Consider the following 19,995-nt stretch of genomic DNA (forward strand, 5'->3'; position numbering starts at 1 on the left):
GAATGGCAGCGATTGGTGGGTGATGTAATGTGTTTAAAAGCTGCTCAGTTCATGATGTGTGAAGCTTCTCAGCACTGTTACCTTGGTTGGTTATTTTCTTTCTTAATAAAATCTCCTGAAACAGATTTAGAGCATCACTGTGTTGAAACCATCCATTGGATGATTGGTTTGTGAGGAAGTTGCTTTGCAGATGTGTTGCAACTCCTACTGGCGATTCCTCAGCTAGTTTAAGAGTCGCACTGTTACCTCCTGGTTGTCTTGAATGCGTTTTGGTCTTTTCTTTTGCTGCCTGGGTTTCTGTTTATCTTAATGAGAGGCTTTGTTTTTTTTTTGTTGTTTTTTTTATCTCTGCAGAGGCACGTATCGGTAGAGATTTTCCTTTTACTGATTGCTTAAGAATCCATAAATAATCCTAACTGTTTGAAGAGATTTTGAGCCAACATGAAATGCTCTCTCTAGTTCCGGTTGTAAGGAGCGGTCTTCATTCTCATCTCATTGTAAGGTGACATCCCCTCCCAACAAAATCCCATATTCCACCTGAGTCATTTCAGCTGCGAAGGGACATGGTGAAAGCCATTCCTAAGCCATCTCTCCTCCAGGAGCATTGAGTGTTCATCTGCACCTCTCGACTGTTGAAATGCTTAGACACCTTTTCCCACCCTCACAGCGTTCTCGCTCTTTCTCTGCTCACAGCCCGGACGAGGATTCCTGTCAGAAGTTTGTGCCATTTATCGGGGTAAGGATTCGCTTTTTTCCATTTCGGATGCGTTACGGTTGAGACATGTCTGCTGTGTTTTCACACTGAAGCCTGTTTGCTCTTGCAGGTTGTGAAAGTTGGAATCGTGGAGCAAAGCCTTTCGACCTCAAGTAGGAAACAATTTTATTTTATTTGGGACTTTGATGTGTGTAAATGTTTAAGCTTTTTTTGTTCAAAATATGAGGACATCCTAAAAGTTTTTTTTATTATTATTTTTATTTTCATGATAAGACTTAATGTACTTATTTTATTTCTCACAGTGGATTCTGATGATGCGATGGGAGGCAATACCAGCATCCTGTCTTCCCCGCCGCCCCCATCGGCTGGCCCATATGGGAAGGAGATTGGGAGTACCCCACCGCAGTCTCCCTCCGTGTCCACTGCCCTGTCAGGAGCTGGGTACAAAGCATCATGTTTTACTGGCTTGTGTTTTATTGATTTTTTTGTTTGGTTTTAACCTCGCTTTCTTCCCTTGTAGCTCTCCGTGTTCAGGCAGTGAGGTTATGGGGCTCCAGGTGGACTACTGGACCTGGCAAGGCTCGGAGAAGAAGAAAGAGGGCGAGAAGAGGGACGTGGGACTGAAGAACACCCTCAAGTGCAACTTCCGGTCGCTACAAGTCAGCCGCCTGCCCTGCGGAGGGGAACTCACTCCTCCACCCAGCATGGCCATGACTGTGGTCACCAAGGAAAAGAACAAGAAGGGTACGCTCACCTATTGGTATTTAGCAGCTCTGAATTTAGCTATTTAAGCTGGACTTTAGGCTCCACACGCAGAAATAAAGATGGTCGTTTTACACTTCCAGTAAATTGTACTTTGAAAGGCGTCTAACCAATTTAGCTACAGTCATCTATGTCTCACCAACTCTGCAGGGTGTTAGCTTGCTATGTTTTGAAAAGAAAGATTTGAGCTAAGACACTGCTTAGATTTTATTCCTCTACAGATTTGCGTCAGATTGCTCTACAAGCCAAAAATGGACTATGTTGCAGGATAATTCACTTTATTTTTGACATGACGCTTGTAATTTACTTCGTTCACTTTTGACAAAGCCTCCCTGTTTTGCAGACTGAGTGTAATGAAGCAATGTTTGCTGCAGGTGAGATGCTGTCCAACAACAAGTCCAATAAAATACACTGTCTTTTTGAAAATAGGTTCCAGGATGAGTTTGGAAAGAAAAAATGCAGTCTGGATTATTCACCTGCTCCGTTTTTTTTTTATTTTCTCATTTATCAATTATCTATTCTTCTATTTGACCAGCCATTCGTCCATTAGTCCTTCTTGTTTGCTGCTTTTGTATTCAATGGTTGTCCTCTAGAAATATCTGCCATAAATCTGTGGTGAATCGTGGATCTTGCGCCTTAAAAATCCACCCAAGGAATAAGTCTAGAAATAGGGGAAATATTGTATTTGTGCAACAAACATGAGTAGGAACCCGTTTTAAAAATAAAACCAAATTGATGCGATTGTATCAAGTTCTCTTTCCTCCTCAGGCATCCAAACATACTGAAATATTCCTGAGATGTGGATGTGTTTTTATTCTGTCATATCGGTAAATTAAGTTCCCAGGCTTGGGGGGGAGAAAGTTTGTAGAGTAAACCTGCTCTGACTGAGCTCACGCTTTCTGCCTTCTCAGTGATTTTTCTCAGCAAGAAGCCCAAGGAGAAAGAGCTGGACTCTAAGAGCCAAGTGATCGATGGCATCAGCAGGTTGATCTGCACAGCCAAGCACCAACACACAATGCTGAGAGGTAAAGCGCTCTAGGCTGCACTGCCATCTTCTGTTTATTTTAAGCAATGACAGCAGACTTAACGTCTGCTTTTGTCTCACAACTGTTTGGTCCTTTTAGTCAACATTGATGGCGTGGAGTGGAACGATGTGAAGTTTTTCCAGCTCGCCGCCCAGTGGCCGACGCATGTCAAGCACTTCCCGGTGGGAATCTTTGGTTACACGAAGCCGGTGTGACCCCGCCAGGCCACCGTCCAGGCCAAGCACCAGACTCTCAGCTGCACTTGTCTTACCCAGAGGGCAAAGAGAATTATATACAAACCCAACAGAACCCCCGGAAGTAAAAAGTAAAAGTTTTCCTGTGGAAATTTTACAGACTTAAAACCACGTGTTCAGTATACAACAATTCATGTCGTTTGTTTGATGTTTTTGATGTTGTTGGGTGTTGCTGTTTTGTTTTTGTTTTTTTTTGTTTTCTTTCTTTCTTTTTTTTTTTACACACTACAAAAAGAACAATTTTGTAAGATTTGTGGATATTTTGAGGTTTTCGACAAATTGCCACATTTCAGTAATGGCAGCTGTGTTTGCACTTTGATTTTTGTTAAACATTTTATTATTTCTGTGAAATCCTACATTTATTGTTACTCTATAGACGATGGAGGAGTGTGATGGTGACGTGCAGTGGCGTGTGTGAGATTGTTACAGACCGTGTTTGTGTTTGCTGTTGAAAGTTGGAATATTGCTGTGAATCTAGATGGAAACCTTCTCTTCTATAACTCGGCTTTCTTACTCGTCCCTTTAATTTTTTTGAAAAACTTTTGTAGGAAGGAGCGCAAAGTTCTTGTTGCCTTGTTGCTTTGAAGCACACTGAAGCAAATCAAGACAAAAAAAAAAGACATTGGAAGGTAGCTATGATGAATGTAGCTATGTTATACTTGTAACCTGTCAGCATTGGTGAGTGCATTCAGACTGTACAGTAACAACCACTTAGAAGCAGGGTAAACAAAACGTTATTTCAACCCTGGACAGCTAAACGCCAAATTTAGTTGCAGCTGAATGACTTGTCTTGTAGTTTCCCGACAGGAGTTTCAATTTAGCTTTCAGGATGTAAAAGCATTTGTCTAGTAATCATAATCACCCTGCGTTCGACTAGATATGCTAAGTTAGCCTGAAGTACTTTAGCTAATGCTGGACTGTGCAGTGATGTGCCAAAGTTGGTTATTACAGACTGTTCACAAGAGCTCTTTCTTTAGCCAAAATTCAGATTGTGTGATGCTCAAAACTGAAACTGTGCATTTAATGCGTCTGTGGTCCCTGTGGAGATCAGTATTAATATTACTGAATTACTAATTTAGACTTATGTAAGTGTTAACACTCCATATTTGGTCAAATGTCAACGTAGATGGGTGCATGTCCTAACCAAGCAGTTTACCAATTGTGTTTTTGAGTACAGCTCCACAGTGGCTGGTCGGAGAAAAACTGCAAGGATCTGGGGTTTAGTGTTGCGCGAGGGAGAGTTATACAGTGCCAAGTATTCGTACTCTGACTTTTTCACATTACGCTACATTGCAACCACAAACTTCAATGTGTTTTAATGGAAGCCGTCCCAGATTTATTTGCTTTTAGCTATTTGATGAGATCTATTTCCTGGTTACAGTAGCTAAATAAATTGGGTCGTCTTGCTGGATTGTGAGCCTCTGCCACCTTCTAATAGCTTGACCTTTAGCAGCCTTCCTCTCCCTGTTGAAGAAAAGCCTTCCCAGAGTACAGTGCTGCTGCCACCAGGTGTCATAATGGGGACGAGGTGCTCACAGCAAGCCAAAACGGTGATTTTGAACCTCCTTCCATGTTTCCCCACATCGCTCTGTTGTGCACTCTTGCATAAATGTCAAATTTCTGGAATGCATGACGAAAGCTGAACAGATTTTCCTACACGAGCTCCAGCTCGTCCAGTTACATTGCATTTTATTTAGGGACGTTTGAATACAAAGAAATACCACATCTCTGAAGTTTGCAGCTGCAACGTGGCAAAAAATGTGATCAAGTTCATGTGAAGCACTGTAAATAAAAGTTAGCTTTTCTGACTTGAACAATGCTTTGACTGTAGTTTTGAGCGCTGTGCAAGTGTTGAGTTGCTTTTTAAAGTTATGATAATCCTACAGAGTTTGGCCAGATGTCCAAGTCCACTGCCTGTGTGTCTGCATTGGTGTGCTACAACGTTTGATGGTACTCCCTGAATAGCGTTATGTGAAAACTTTCGCAATAGGAAAACCTTTCTTTGGACAAAGGGCCTTCTGTTTGAGTTTGCTTTTTATAAAGTGAAGACTTTAAAGCTTTGATAGGCTGGCTTTTTTTTATTATTATTATTACTGTATATAAATATTTACAGGATATACTATTGTGAATCACAAACCATCCCCCATCCCCTTCCACTAAATTGAAAGCACAAATAGTGAACTTTTATTTCTTGACATGAATGCCAAATATATTTCCAGAACTCCTAACTATGAAGTCGACAATGCAAACACTGTTGTGTTATTTCTCATACATTTCCCTCACTTTGTAATGCACTTTCATGTGGTTTTATACACATAGTAACTCTAATTGGGACACACTTTAGCTCTAAGTGTTTCAGATGTTATATTTGAAATGGAAACCACTACCTATATGTATAGTCAAAAGTTTTCTTTGTGTTGATGGGCTAACGTTCCCTGATGTTTTGCCACCCCATAAACTCCCGGTCATCTGTCTCTCCCTGTAACCTGCTTATTGAAGGAGTCGGTATCGACTCTCGGTCAGAAATCCAGATACTTCCTCACAGTTTTGCTGTTTTGAGGGAACCAGCCACATGGGTTAATCCCTTCCTAATACATATAAACAAATTATAATCCTATTTTAGTGTATTTAACCTCAGTTTTCCCCTCCCGGTTCTAGAGGTAGCATTTGGGTGTTTTACAAGGCTGGATCAATGAGCAGGCATGCTCACTCTGTTACCACAACTCGGCAAAAGAAACTTCAAACATCAGTGTTACGCTTACAAAAACAGGTCAGAATCCAGTTAAACCATGCCATCTCATTGCTCCTGGTACTTGAACTGCCACCCAGTGTCTTTGCACAAACCCTATTTTAGATGACATGACAGTATTTTTAAATTTACCACTAAAAAAAATATGGGTTACTCTGCATGTTTTATTATAGATGTAAATATGTTTTGGATTTTTATATTGTTTTTTTTCTTTTTCTTTCCATGCTCTCACAAGCAGTTGTGTTTAATAAAATTTTTAATCTTCCGTACAAGCAGCTTGTCTTTATTTGTTTGTTTTTTTCTTCCAGCAATATCTCCTGCAGACCAAATACAGAGTCATTTTGTGTTAGTTAGCGGAGATCGATGGCAGGTTAACGTAGCTCTTCATCGGAGGCAGCGGTTTAATCTTCCGTCCCGCCCAGCCTCCTTTCCTCTTCCACAAGCCGCTGGACGGGCGGATCCCCAGCCAGCGGTTGCGACCGGCTTTGCCGATGATCCGTTTGTTGTGGTCGATGTTTGACACGCGGCCCACCGTTACTATACAGGTTTCCAACACCTGTGTGTACCAAAATGGCATCGTTCAGTTCACATCACAGCAGAAAATTTTTCTAAATTTATGTAAAAAAAGACGGAAGTGGTTCCACCTCACCTGAACCTGCTGCTTCGAAGGGAGCTGAACGATTGCGGTCCCGTTTACTTTACGCAGCAAAATGCCACTTGTGCCTGAAAACGACATGAAACGAGTTTAAATTATTATGACTGGTTGAGTTTCTAATACTTTGGCTAGCACTAGCAGCTTCTACTTTCTAGTAACCTACCAGCTCCTTTCTGAAACATGCTACTTTGAACTTACTAATCAAAACCCAAAACTGTTATGCAACCCAATAGTTACTTTCTGGAACTTTTCTAAAGTTTTTAAGTTTTTCAGAAACCTAATTTTAATTTCCGCAGAATATTTATGGACTTTGATAGAACCTTCCCTGAACTTTCATTAAACTCTACAGTTACAAAATGAAACTATCAGAATGCTATGGTTACTTTTTAGGACTTTCCTCAAACCAAATTGTTCCTCTTTGTATGTAAATTTCAATAAACATTCATAGAACCTGATGGTTTCCTTCCCCAAACTTTGAAGAAACTTTGATTTATGAAATTTAATACATAGTTACTTAACTTTATGGTTAATTTTTTGACCTCTTATGGCATTTAATTGTTACTTTCCCAGAAAAAAGTCATAGAACGTCATTACCTTCTTTGAATGTTCATTAAGCTTTATGGTTACATTCCTTATGGTTAATTGTTACTTTCTAAATACTGCAACTTAACCTTCCCCTGGCTACTTTCTAGAACATCCCTATGGACCAAATTGCTACCTTTTGTATTTTAATTATTTCCGATAAACATTCATAGTACTTATTTGAACTTTCATTAAGCTTTTTCATTACAATTATGAAATGTAATGGTTGCTTCCTTGAACTTTACTAGAACTTCTTTGGAACATAGTTACTGTCCCAGAAAACCTTTTTAACCTGACGGTTGCATTCTGATTAGTTTTCTCAGAACTTTATCTAACGTTCTTGGAGCATAAATTTTACTTTCTGTAACTTGATTTTTACTTCAAACAGTCATCAAACCTTATGGTCCTAGAAACGTAATTGTTACTTTTTTAACTTTCCCAGAACCTTTGAGGAACTTAAATGTTACTTCACCAGCTTTCTCAGAGAATTCAATTAATTAATTATTACTTCCCAAAATTTACCAGGTCAGTTTTTGGGGCCTGGGTTACTTTCCTTGAACTTGGGTAACTCTTCTAGAAAGTATCTTTTAGGTTCTGTGAATTGACAGGCTGTATTATGCAGTGCTACTAAAATGTATCACAAATTATAGAGTACCTGCAGCACGTATGTACTTTGATCCTCTTCCTGGCTGAATCTCCAGGTTGTTCACTAGCGTCCCCACAGGAAGAGCCCCCAGTGGGTAAGCATCCCCTTCATTTGCTGATACTGCAAAGAGTTTCCAAAACTTTATTATTACCTGAAATGAGCCAAATGTCATCAACTACGTCAAGAATCTGAGACGAAGTGGTTCAGACCTGCCATGCGTCCAATGACACCAGATGTTTTTATGATGTCTCCAGCCTGCATTTTCTCTGTTGCAACGATCCATCTTTTGCGGTTGCCTCCTGCTAGCAGAGCGATATCAGCAGACCTTCACACAAAAAACAGACAAATAAGTATAATTCACCTCTTTTTCTTTAAGCAGAAATTCAGTGAGGAAATGATCTCACCTGCATGGATCGTAGCGCACCTCGACAACCTTCTCCTCAAAAGGCTGACCTTCTTTGTTGGGTTCATAGCGTAATCGCTGGAAGTCTACCCACCGGTGCTTCTGTTTATGGCCTCCACCAATGCCCCGTGTGCGAACCTTTCCTGTAGATAAGTGATCAGAAAGAAACACAAAAAAACACATGATTTACCAACCTAAATAATGGAATGATGCAGGCCTGCTAGCACACGCTGATATGAGGAATAGTTCAGACGTTTGACAAGAAACTGTCAATATATACAACCAACAGATCATAATGCTTCAAAATGAGTTTTCTTGTGCAGCAAAAACAAGCTCCTTCAGATAGTATCACGTGTTTAATCGATATTCCAACTTGTAATTGTTTTCTTTTAATAATCACTCTAAAGTTTAGAATAAAATCTGACAGTTGTTCCTGTTTTAATGCATTTCTAAGAAGCTGTCTTCATAAACTTTAATTCTGTTCGGAAATTTACAAGAACTACAAAATATGTGGGACAATCAAACGCCTTCTTAAGAAAGGTTTAATGATCGGACGACAAAATGGTTGAGCATTTTGTACACAATGCTGCAGTAAGTTTGGAGGAGTCATGGTAAGCTTTTCAAATCTCCTGGCAGTTTTGCAGTTTTTTTGTGGAATAATTGCATTATATTTTCACAACAGAATGACCATAAAACTACCGATAATGTTTTTAGATATTTTTTTACTAGTGATTAGTTTGGAAACTATATTTTTCTTCCTTTTCCACAAATGTCAACACACCGTAAACAAAAATATATTGACGTTTATAACAAGAAAAGATTCATAGTTATGCTTTTCTTTTTCTTTTTTTTTTAGGTTAACAACACAAAATAAGGGTGGTTCTTGAAAAATGACAACACATTTCCTGTAGTAGATTTAGTAGTTTTCAAAACGTCATGTAACATTGGTGAAGAAGCTTTATTTAGCTGGAATGAGGGCAAAATTTGTTCTTTGGATTGTAAATGTTGCAGATCCCTATCCTACACCAAAACATAAGCAATGTAAAGACTTTTCAGATAACTTAAACATCCTATTTTATTTATCACTTAAATGCTAAAAATAAATAAATAAAAGGGGTTGGGGGGAACTATAGAGAGAACATGAAGGTGAAGATATGACATTATTCTTCAGTCTCACCTGTGTGATCTCTCCCTCCAGACTTTTTTATCCCAATTGGCCTTATGGTGTACTTATCCAACTGTTTCAAGTACGCCCTGTTCTGCTTCAGAGAGGCAGTGGTCAGGAAGCCTCTGCACTGGCTGACTGTACTGGGCACCAGAGTTCCCAGCTTCAGCTGAGCGACCGGCGTCTACAAACACAAAAAGGAGATAAACAAGTCGCTTGGTTGAAAGATAACTTTGGATGTAAAAGGGAAAGAGTATTTATTTACCTGTGAAGAGAGCAGAGCAGGCTGGGAGAGGGTCAGAGAGCGCAGAGCTCGGGTTAAACATGACAGCGCCATGATAGCTGGAGAGAGAGAGAGAATGTGTGCAATCACAAACCATTCAAATACATGAGTATTCCCATAAACACGATCCTAAATCAGGTTTTCAAGGCTATAATTATATTTTTTAAAAACCATACAAAGACGTTAAAAACACGTACAGTTCGCTAAATTAATATTTTTGTTTAAATCCCTAATCAGTTATGGCAATATTTTTTAATTTTAACTTCGTGTGATGACATGAACACTGACGAATTAGTAGCTTACCGACACCGATTAGAGTGCCTTCCTCTTGCTTTCTACTGTTTTATTTTTGGATTTCTCCGATATTTTATGTTAAATCTCACACATAACCTAAAACAAGCTTAACAACCAGCCTATGTTTTTAATCTTTTTAATTATTTCATCCCAAACTTCGGCGTCCTTCACAGACCTGCACGCGATGTCTCGCACTGATGACGTAAGCAAAAGCGCCGAAGAAAATAATGTTTTGTTTTGTAAGATACTTAGTTGAACAAGTCACAAATCCATATCGCTCTCTGTTCAGCTAGGCATAAATATTCTTTATTACATAGAGAATTATGCTATCATTTTGTAGTTTGTCAATGAGGCGTTGGGTCTGTTCCTTCCTGGTCAGCCGGGGGACGACTCGGGCAGAGGTGATTCAGAAGCGGAGTGGGAGGAGCTCCCCTCTTAAATGGAGGGTACAGGAGGCACCCAGAGAGATCTGAGCTGACTATTTCATTTATCGCTGACAACCTAAAAACGATAATGACATAGATCTTACAATGACAGGAAATAATCATTGAGAAGGCCGGGAATATTCTGATACGTGAAGCAATGACCACCGTGTAGCTTTGCTGTTTATTTATTAACTTTTGTCTTTAATGGAGTGGCTGTATGGACAATACATTTCCATCTCTCCCTTCTGGCCCTTCCTCTTTATCCTCTACGGAGGTCATCGAAACAAGTTCTGATGTCTTTGGTTTTCGGTGTGCTTTGCCACGCCACCCCAAGATTGGAGGCTTTGAAAACTTTCTCTAGGCGACCTTTACCTGGTAAATGCACATCCTTGAAAGGTTGAAAGGTTTAATATACTATCATATATTTTCACAAACTTTGTTTAAATCAGTCAACAGCGCAATGATGTCCTGACTGTTTCACTATTTGAAATAGACTGCAAACCACGCTTCCCCTGCCGGCTGATGAATGGTGCACACCCACTCTCTGAACGCTGCACATTTTCCATTCCGCCACGAGGAGGCAGCCTTGCGCTGTCTCGACCTGAAGATGTGGGTTTCAAACCTTCAGGATCACAAAAAATAAAACTTAATGTTTTATTCTTCATCAATTCTAAGAGTGCGTGCTAAAATATTATTATTCTGATCTCATCTACATATCTGCCACAGAAAAAGCTCAAGAAAAATTCTTGTACAGTTCATACATTCTTGTAAGAATTGTATAGGAATGTCATGGTATGTATTTTTATTTTGCCATAAAATTGGGAACATTGATAAACACTTTAGAAGACGTTTTTTCTTCATATGTACCCGTACTGAATATTGTATGTAAGATTATACAATGTTGTTAAAAGTGCTACTATGATATGGATAAAATGTTACATTTATTTGTGTTTAAACTGTCCAGCATTGTTCATGTGGTTTATAAAAAGGGGTAATATTTTAGTCTTTTATACTGATCAAATTAATTCTGACTCCCCCCTCAGATTTCTGATCAAGATTTTGATCTCACAATTTTGATTTTATGATTTTAATCTCAGAATTTTAATTTATGACTTTCATCTCTGAATTTTTACTTTTTAGCAAGAATTCTGACTTTAATCGACATTATTAAAAGTAAATTAAATTCAACATGGAAGAAAAGATTAGTTTTCCTGCACAACTCACATTTGTGTCATCGAAGCTAGTTACTTCCAGGTGCCTATCTTCACTAAAATCAAAATGTTCAGATTAGAACCAGAATTCCCTAAAATGTTTAAAATTCAATTTATATAATTGTAAATTCTGACTTTTTTCTCAGAAATCTTGTTATTTTATTTTATTTTTTACCATTAGTGGAGCTAATCCTCTGTTGCCTGACTTTTCTACAGTTTCAGGGCAGAAAACAAGACATGACGTCACTGTAAGCAACACTAGCCGCAGAGGCTTGTGGGAGATTTTTGCTGCGTTGGAGACATTTTGGATCTGAAAGGGGGCTGAGCTATCCGTCAGTCCCAGCTCTCGGTAAGTGAAAAGAGAACAATATGACGACGGAAACCTAAATCTTGGGTGGTGTTTGTTTCAGTGAGTGTTTGAGTAGCGTTCCTTAAAGCCATGTTGTGCATAAATGGTCGACCTGACGCTGGAAACAGATGGAAGTTGCAGCAAATAGCCAGGGAGTGGTGAAGCTAGCCACCGGTTAGCCAGCCAGGCAACCAGCGGAGCAGCAAACTGCATCAGATGACTTTAGTCTGTGAAGTTCACTGTAACAGCACCGTTTTTCGAACAGAAAAGAAACTAAATAAATAAAACTTACGTTTTCAATGCAAACTACTTGTGTATTACGGCATTTTTCATGGGAAGAAGATGGTTAGACGTAGCAAAATTAAGCCACGTTTGTGATCGACGACGCTTGATTTTGTTGTTTTTAGTCCAGAGTTGTGTTTGAGTTCGACTATAGTTCAGGGTTTCAACTTTAATGCGATTTTATATATTCAAAAACACTTTTTTTTGCCACGTCAGTGTCGCGCGGAGTCGTAAATATGTAATTACCTCGACATAACATAAAACAATAAACATAGTGAGGTGAAATTATCACTCATTTCATAAAGGCAGAGGCTGATGTTGGGTCCAAGTGTTTATTGGTGTCGGACTGCGGTCGGACATATTTAAAGGTAAAATCAGCGGGAGTGATGGATGACTGTGGATGGTGGCACTTCTTGCTCTGCCACACCCTCCTGCATGCCTGTCTCTCCTTTGTGTCTGGCAGTGGTACCGATTATACTGGATCAATGTTTGTCCGAGAATTAGAGGGAAATGATGAGGTCAGATTGTCTGGAAATGTATCTTTATGGAGATAAATGTTTTGTTTTTGCAGTCCCTGCTTCATGTCTTGGAGTTAAAATGGGGAACCATAAAGAAAAAAAAAACATTTATTATTTAAATGAGAGCATAATGGCGCGCCATAAATCACTTTCTGTCGACATTTTAATTTTGAAACACCAGATTTTTATTACATATTTAATACGTCCCTCGGCTTTTTAGCATGTGCTTTGATGGACTTTCCATCTAAGCTTTAAAAAGGATTTGATGCTTAATTTAAGATGAGTTCGTACATTTTCCACTTTGCTTTGATGTTGAACTTACTAGCTGTATAAAGAAAACCAACAAAATGCTTGATCTGTGAGCAGCATCACTAAGTTGGTATGAAATTAGCAGAGTTTGTGGTGATTACATAGAGATGAAGACAACTGATTGATGCGAGCCAATAAGATAATTACATGAACACAAATAATGTGTGCAGAGATTAAACTATGGGTAGTATCTTCTATTTGGGCTGCAGGGATACAGAACATTTTGTGATGGTACTATCTGTCGTGATATATACTAATTTTTTTGCACCAATTAGTCAACTCGATAATTAATTTGGGGGAATTTCTCCCTCAATCTGAATCAACTAGTGAAATAACGCAAATCTGAAGTTAAATTACTCAGAACTTTTGATTTTCTGTCAACTTTTATAAATTTTTTTTGTTTTAACAAAAGTCACCCACTGTAAAGGTTTAGGGATATATATACTTATATATACTCATATATTGTATAAAATTTTCCTAAAATCTAGTGTAGAAGCTCTCATATTTCTTTTAAATTTTTGTGGTATGTTGTTGCTGTGTTGCCTGACCTTTGAACTCTCAAGTGGAGCCATCAAAGCTATCATTACATTTAGTGTTGCAATGCCAGTTTTTACAATGTGATTTTGTGAATGTTTACTGCAGATGGGTCATAAAAGCAGATTCCTGCTATGCTTACAGCAGTAAAATGGCTGAAAATTAGCATTTTTTCCACCATAATAGATAAAACGCTGTGAGGTTTTGCTCTCGCTTGAGCCCGTTTGGTGTCATCGAGGTTATTCCATAATGTCTGAGCATGGAGGAGAGCTGCATGGCTCCCTCCCCCACCCAGCCTGCTCCTCTGCGCTCGTCTGTTTTCCTCCTGCGGAGGGCGGGCCGGCTCCTAACGCACACCCTGAGCTGATGCTGCTCGTTCTGACGAAGCAGTGGGAAGGTCACAGTCATCCTGCAGGCAGCTCGCTTTCTCCTCCTCCCTCTCTTCCTCTGCAGCATCATCACTCAGCCCTCTCATCACTGTCTCATTTCCTTCCCATTTGTTTGAGTTTCATGCTGATTTTTTTCCCGTCTTATAGTGAGATTCGTTGGATGTTAGCAGGAGTAAGTGGCAGAATTTTCTCACCGTTTCTTCAGTCTGCAGATGAGGCCTCCACCAGTGAGACAAAGGTTAGTTCATAGATGTTTTAGTAAAAGCAATTCAGGCTACAGTATTTCCAGCACTGATGGGGATTTTTGTCTGAAATATTTTATTGTGATGGATTAAGGTTGCAAGTGTAAAAATAAAAGGCAGTTTGTGAAGAATTAGACAGAATATTCCCTCTGGTGTAAAGTGCATCAGCATTTGTTTGGCACCATGTTTCATTCTGTGCTGTTCGCATGTTAAAATGCTTGTCGGTTAGCTTTGAGCATAAGTGCTCCAGCAGCATTTCCGGTCAATTTCTAAAGATGGATGGCGGATTGAGTTTCTCATTTCAAACCAGAGGTCAGGAGAGTAAAAGGTTGGGAAACAAAACTAGGATTTTAATTAACATTAAGGCTTTTTCCTGCCTGATTTCAGCAGCTATTTTTTTCCCCATTCTTTCTTATTTCTTGATTCTTGAATTCTTCAAGTCCTCCTTTAGATTTGATTCTTAAAGTCATCCTTTAGATTAATTTGTCCTTAATAATAGTTTAAAGTTACAAATTAACTGAACAGCAGCCTCTTTAATGTACAAACATCGTAGCTGTTGGACTTCGTTCCTTTTCTTTAAAGTCTCGGCAAACATTAGCTTCCTCGCTGTGAGTAGAGGAAGTGCTTGGAACAGGTGTTTGGAGTGTTTTTACCGAGATGAAAGCATACGTCTTTATGAGTTAATATGCGTCCCTGGTTAGTCGGTACGTTTTATCCGTACAGGTGCCTGACAGCCAGGCTGACACTCGGAGTTTCTCTAAAGGGTAACAAGCTGTGTGATCCCTGAATGTTCTTGATCATTCAAAGGGAAACATTCAGGGAAGTTGGAGCTTTGAAGACAGATCTAATAAGAGAGATGCTAGGTTCCTGTTATCCGTTTTGACTTTTCTTTAAAGTCAATATGACAAACGCAGCTGAAAACAATGAAAGCTCTGTTATTTATTTCACTATGCAAACCGAGGTTAATCTTGATTCTTTTTGAAGCATTTGTGTAAAGAAATGAGGCTGCTAATGTCAGCTGATTCTGCTCTGCATATTTTTAATAAGTCAGTTCATAAATTATTTTATTTGGGCGCAGCTCACTGTGAAAATGAAGGTTTATTTTTGTTTTTCTATACACAAATATTTACATATAATAATAGCTTTTGCAAAAACATGGAGCATGAATTTTTAGACACAGTTTTCATTTCATACTCAAAACATCATCAATAGTTAAACCATAATGAGCAGAAAATAAAGCTACCTCAAAAATATTTTTTGTTTTCTGAATATTAGGTAATATCGCTATGCCATTATTTTCAGTACGTCCTTCAAATTATTCTGAATATTTGATTCATTTCAGTTTATGGTCTATCTCAAGTTTTGTTCATCCACTTCAGAAGTTTGTAGTTAAAGTTGTCTGTAATTTTGCTTGTGCACTGAGATGGGAAGACTTTCCTTCTGAACATGTTAAACTATTGTAGTGGTTGCCATTTTTTTCTTGGGAATTAGTGGAAAGTGTGGCAGCATGGTGGATGAGTGGCTTAACGCCACCTTTTTTAATATCTTACATGCTCTGGTTTTAACAACTAAGGTGGTTTTAGTGAGTGATTTGATGCAGCCCATTTTAATCAGTTTTAATCTAGTGTGGAGAGTTCAGGCCCAGCAACAGTAGCTGAATGTTCATTGAGTGAATAATTGCACAGTTTGACATTTTGAAAAGAAATTTGCTATTTAGATAAGCCAATTTCAAATAAACAAATTTTTCAATAAACATCTTAGCGCTGATGAGGTGGTTTCTGCAAAACGCAAATCACATGATCAACAACCGGATGTTGCTATTAGCACAAACCACGAAGAAGAAGATGGCAGGAAGTAGTTGGAGGATGGTAGGGCTGTAGTGATACAATAATCTCATAATACGATACGATATACGATATTCTGCTCACGATACGATATATATTGCAATATTCAGCAAACGATACAATTCAATACACTTTTGTGATTTTCTGAAAGATTTTAGAGGGACAGAGTGACATTTTGTGACAGTTATAGAGTTGGATTGAATTAATTTAACTGAAAACTGATTAAAAGCACCAACCACACAATACCTGGCTCTGGTTGGACGTGGACACAGACTTAAGGTCGACAGCTGGACAAAATGAATCAAAGAAGTGGTGAGAAAATATGTTTCTTTTAATTGAAACAGTACAAACTGTAGCTTACATCCATTTGTAAAGTAAATAAAGTGCACCAAGTACCCTGCTCTGAACAGTTTGATACCTTTTTAACCTTGATACTTAACATCTGAAGGAATCACTCTAAGCCTGATGACCTAATCACTCTCCCGGCGAAGCAAGCAGTGAGTGAGCAAGGTGACAGTTGGATGTTACGATACTTGCAGACAAATATCGATTTTTTTTTCTAGGAAAGAAAATATCGATATATATATCGCAAAATCAATATTATTACACAGCCCTAGAGCGTGGTGGCGCGGCATGTTTTTAAATTGCGTTAACAAGCATTTGATTTTTAACTGCATTTCTTACATAATGAAAAATTGTGGTTTTCGACTTTAACAGAATATAGAAGTTGTGCGCACAATTGTAATGGAAACGTTGCTAGTAGCAAGTTTGTGTCAGAAAGTTTAGCTTTTATTTTATTGTCTTGATTTGGCCTGACAGCTGTTTTGTATTTGTGTTAATGAGGCGCCATCATTCACTCGACATCGGTAGTTTGCTTAGCATTAATCTCTGCTGCTCTAAGGCTCGCCCTGAGCTTCCAGCTGTTAGTAAATGGACACCAGTGGGATTGTGGGTAGAGACCACTACCACAGCTGCATAGCTCTAAGCGGACCACCAGCTGTTCACAGTTGCTGCTCTGCGTTCCTGTCAGGGATTCATCATGACACAAATTAGCTTGATGAACTACTTTGTGTTCACATGATCTGACGTGCGCAGAAAGACATGATTACAGGACTCAAGAAGATGCAAAAATCTTGTCAGTGAGGGATGTTTTGTCTAAGAAAAGGGTGAAACTTCTCTGTTTTTCACGTTCAGAAACGAGTAATGAGAGTTTAGAAAAGTGATTATTGTTGATCGTCCATTTTAACAATATTTAACAGCATTTTAAAATATTTTTTTTTCTCTTCCAGCTGTGAACGGTCAATAAGGAGGCAAGACATAAGAGTTTTACTGTTTTAAAAGACAGTGTTAATATTTTACATTGTCTTTAGCATTGTGTTATGTATTAGCTTTGCTTTAACATGTTTAGCTTCCTGTTTTCTGATGAAGTCTCACCTTCTGTTTTTAAGTAGCTTCCTGAATGAAGATATCTGTTGTTCCTTTTATTTTTCAGTTCAATTTAAATTCAAAAATACTTTATTCATCTCAAAGGGAAATTAAACTTATTTCATCCAATCTTCAAAGTGTCGTGGATGATGATGCTGTGGGCAGAAAGATCTTTGTTAGCAGTCAGTCATGCAGTGAATCTGAATAAGCCTCTGACTGAAGACTTTGTTGCTGTACAACTGCATCATGACTGTCGTAAAACATCTCAAAATAGTCAGAGATGATATTCCACAGTAATATGCACTGAAGTGTTGGAAAGAGCAGCAGGTTCTTAAAGAGACAGAGGCCCAATTTCAAGGCGTTACATTGCAAAGTTAAATTTCTTTTGAGTAATGTTTGATATATGCAGCATTTTTATAACAACTGAAAGGAACACAATTACTTGATTGTACAATATGCTTGGAAAACACATAATACAGCTTGTTTAAACAATCAAAGTCAGTGAATCTACAGAAAGGGATTATTTCCAGACTATTTGTCGCCCAGGAAGTGATTTGTGTACATCGTCTGTGGTTGTTGACGTAGTGAACTTGGATCTCTCTGAAATGTCGTCTGTAACCCCTCTGGTTAAGTTGCCCTCTATTTCTGAAAGTAACTCCTTCCACGTTGTCTCAGCATCACTTCCACCCGACTCATCTCTGGTTGACTGTTCAGCAATAAACTCTAATTACTTACTGTAACATCCTGAAGGTGTGAAACACTCAGCTGTGTTTTCTGCAGCAGAAGAGACTTGTATGACTGGATTTAGATGTTTTCTGCGGACTGTGTTTCCGACAGTAAAGTGGCTCTCTGAGTCACAGTTAACCTTCAGACTCTTTGGGGGAAATGTCACATGTTTCATGCTCGCTCCACATGCCTGACTTTTTTTCTGGACTCCGTATTGCTCTAAGTCACAGAGGTCTTTGCTGCTTTTTTCCCGGCTGCTGAATGTTTTGTCGTGTTTTCCACCGTTTGTCATCTTGCAGCTACAGACGTTCATGGCTGGCTGTGTTTGGATGCTGCAGCTCCACTCCCAGCCACAGCTTGTTTTAGATGTCAAGTCCCAACGGATCGCATCCGTTTTTCTGAGGGTGTGGCCCTTTACTCAACCCACACAGATATCAAATACACGAATCATGTATATTTGCTTTAATTTCCCTGCTTATAGGGTTTCACTCCCCATATAAGCAGATGAGTTTCCTGCCTGCAAAAACTGCTGACCAACTGTGTGTCTCACATTTAGTGATTAGATAAGCTCTCTGCTCGAGAACGATCTGATTCCCAGAGCTCAGAAATGAAATGGTGTCGGTTGGCACTGGCGAAAAGAGAAACACACACACACACACACACACACACACTGAGATCCGATTTCATGTCATGCAAATGAACAGAAGCATCGTCTGCAAAAGATATTTGAAAACAAAGCTGCATCAATTTATTGAAGAAATTAAAGACTTTCAGTTTACAAAAGCTAGATTAACTCTTCTCTGAGGTTCTGTGTTGAGTTTCTGCGTCACTCGAGTGAAGCTGAGTCATTGAAAGATCATCACGATGAGCAACATTTATATTTTAGCTTCTCCTTTTAAATTTTGCCTTGGTTGCACACATTTATTCTTTATTGCCCCACAATGGAGACATTTCTGTGCAACAGCAGCTAAATGACAGGCACTCACACAAAGAACATAAAATGTATATAAAAAACATAATAAAGAATAAATACTGTACAGTAAAGATAACAATTCAACATAAATATTATCTAGATGTAAAAAAAATACTCCAGAACAGAAGAATGTGCAGTTGAGTTGGTTAATTAAGAAATGTAAAATATAAGATAGTTTCACATATTGACAGATTGAGTCAACACTCTTATTTTTAGACTAATTAAAGCATTTATGAAGAGCCAGGGTTGCTATTGGTGAAGGACAATATGTTGTTTTAGCTATTCTAAAAGATCTGCATAAGATATATTTATTTCTTTTTCCTCCTTATAAAAATCGTCTCCCCATTTAGAGTGCTGCTGTAGCATAAAATGTTCACCAATTTTTTTATATATATATATATTTTTTTACAATGAATTGTTTCAATAATCTTTTTAAACTCTCTCAACCAAATAAACTGCTCTTCCTCCTCTTTAACCAATTAGCCTATTCGGTTTTGTTGATGACTCATCTCAGCTCTGCAGCTTCAGCAGCATGAGACAGCTTCAGCTTTTCCAACAGTCTCATTGCCGACCTCAAAGAAAAACAATTTAAAAGCCTCACAGGAGTTGAGAAAAATCAGCTGGCACACCTGCACTGTTGCTGTGACGAAAATCTCTGGATCCCTTGGCACAGAAGACCCAGGTCACATTGTGTGTGAGGAAAATGCGTTCCATCTTCACAGGATGTTTTTCAATATTCTGCAGCCTTCATATTGACCTTAATTCAAACTTTAAATTTTAAAGGGGGGTTGATAATGCAACAATTCACATTTTGCACATTTTTATACTTCCATTCGGGTCTCTAATGCTTAAAAATAAACACCAAGCTGATTTTTGACTCAGTTAATTGTGTCTGAAAAATGAGCTGTTTCAAAAACCTCTTAAATGTTGAGTCACCATCAATGGGCACTGCGCCATTAGCTAGCAACCCAAGCTGAGTTCCAGCCCGTCTGGTCTGTTTTACCGTTGTATGTGATGTACAATGGCTGCTGGAAAAGACAAGTATTTTGTTGTCGACTTACCATAAAGAAACCACTTGTTGCATCCTGATTGGTTGTACTGGAGGTTCTGCTAATGCTTTTCAAAGATGTATAGTTGCGCATCTGTTTGCAGCCATTTTCACGTGTGAGTGTTGAGTTGGGGGGGGCGTGGCCACCAGGAGCTTATTTGGATTTAAAGTGACAAGATGCCCTAAA

At 38.7% G+C, this 19,995-nt stretch overlaps 3 protein-coding genes across 11 annotated transcripts in view; 2 read left to right on the forward strand and 1 right to left on the reverse strand.

Moving 5' to 3' along the window:
- Positions 1-5,770, forward strand: part of LOC103477281 (phosphofurin acidic cluster sorting protein 2) — a 52,549-nt gene extending 46,779 nt beyond the window's left edge. For both annotated transcript variants that reach the window (XM_081616116.1, XM_081616117.1), the window contains 6 exons: positions 694-736; positions 825-867; positions 1,018-1,156; positions 1,236-1,459; positions 2,389-2,502; positions 2,602-5,770. In XM_081616116.1, the coding sequence (XP_081472242.1) occupies positions 694-736; positions 825-867; positions 1,018-1,156; positions 1,236-1,459; positions 2,389-2,502; positions 2,602-2,717 (679 nt within the window). In that variant the 3' untranslated portion in view covers positions 2,718-5,770. The remainder of the gene's footprint in view (positions 1-693; positions 737-824; positions 868-1,017; positions 1,157-1,235; positions 1,460-2,388; positions 2,503-2,601) is intronic.
- Positions 5,771-5,772: 2 nt separating this feature from the next.
- On the reverse strand, positions 5,773-9,747 carry mrpl2 (mitochondrial ribosomal protein L2). The gene is made up of 8 exons (XM_008430288.2): positions 9,543-9,747; positions 9,222-9,298; positions 8,969-9,140; positions 7,793-7,934; positions 7,598-7,713; positions 7,398-7,508; positions 6,155-6,228; positions 5,773-6,061 (listed from the first exon to the last, which is right to left on the reverse strand). Exons 2-8 carry the CDS (start codon positions 9,291-9,293, stop codon positions 5,852-5,854), a joined length of 897 nt encoding a protein of 298 aa, XP_008428510.1. The 5' UTR covers positions 9,294-9,298; positions 9,543-9,747; the 3' UTR covers positions 5,773-5,851.
- A 1,666-nt stretch (positions 9,748-11,413) lies between these two features.
- The window catches only part of klc1b (kinesin light chain 1b), a 31,024-nt gene continuing 22,442 nt past the window's right edge, over positions 11,414-19,995 (forward strand). For 2 of the 8 annotated variants that reach the window (XM_017309055.2, XM_017309056.2), the window contains exon 1: positions 13,550-13,788. The gene's annotated coding sequence lies outside the window, so the exon portion shown is untranslated. Of the gene's footprint in view, positions 11,519-13,549; positions 13,789-19,995 lie in introns of those variants that run through there. The other 6 variants (XM_008430289.3, XM_008430292.3, XM_008430290.3 and 3 more) reach the window with 5 other exon arrangements.

The sequence above is a fragment of the Poecilia reticulata genome, chromosome 15 (assembly GCF_904066995.2).
Source record: "Poecilia reticulata chromosome 15, P_reticulata-male-v2, whole genome shotgun sequence".
In the NCBI taxonomy this organism is placed as follows: Eukaryota; Metazoa; Chordata; class Actinopteri; order Cyprinodontiformes; family Poeciliidae; genus Poecilia; species Poecilia reticulata.

Coding starts and splice junctions, on each gene's coding strand:
- mrpl2 (XM_008430288.2), bottom strand. CDS start 9,293: ATGGCGCTGTCATGTTTAACCCGAGCTCTGCGCTCTCTGACCCTCTCC. Junction 9,141..9,221: donor CTGCTCTGCTCTCTTCACAG/GTAAATAAATAC, acceptor TTGTGTTTGTAG/ACGCCGGTCGCTCAGCTGAA. Junction 7,509..7,597: donor TGTCATTGGACGCATGGCAG/GTCTGAACCACT, acceptor AACTCTTTGCAG/TATCAGCAAATGAAGGGGAT.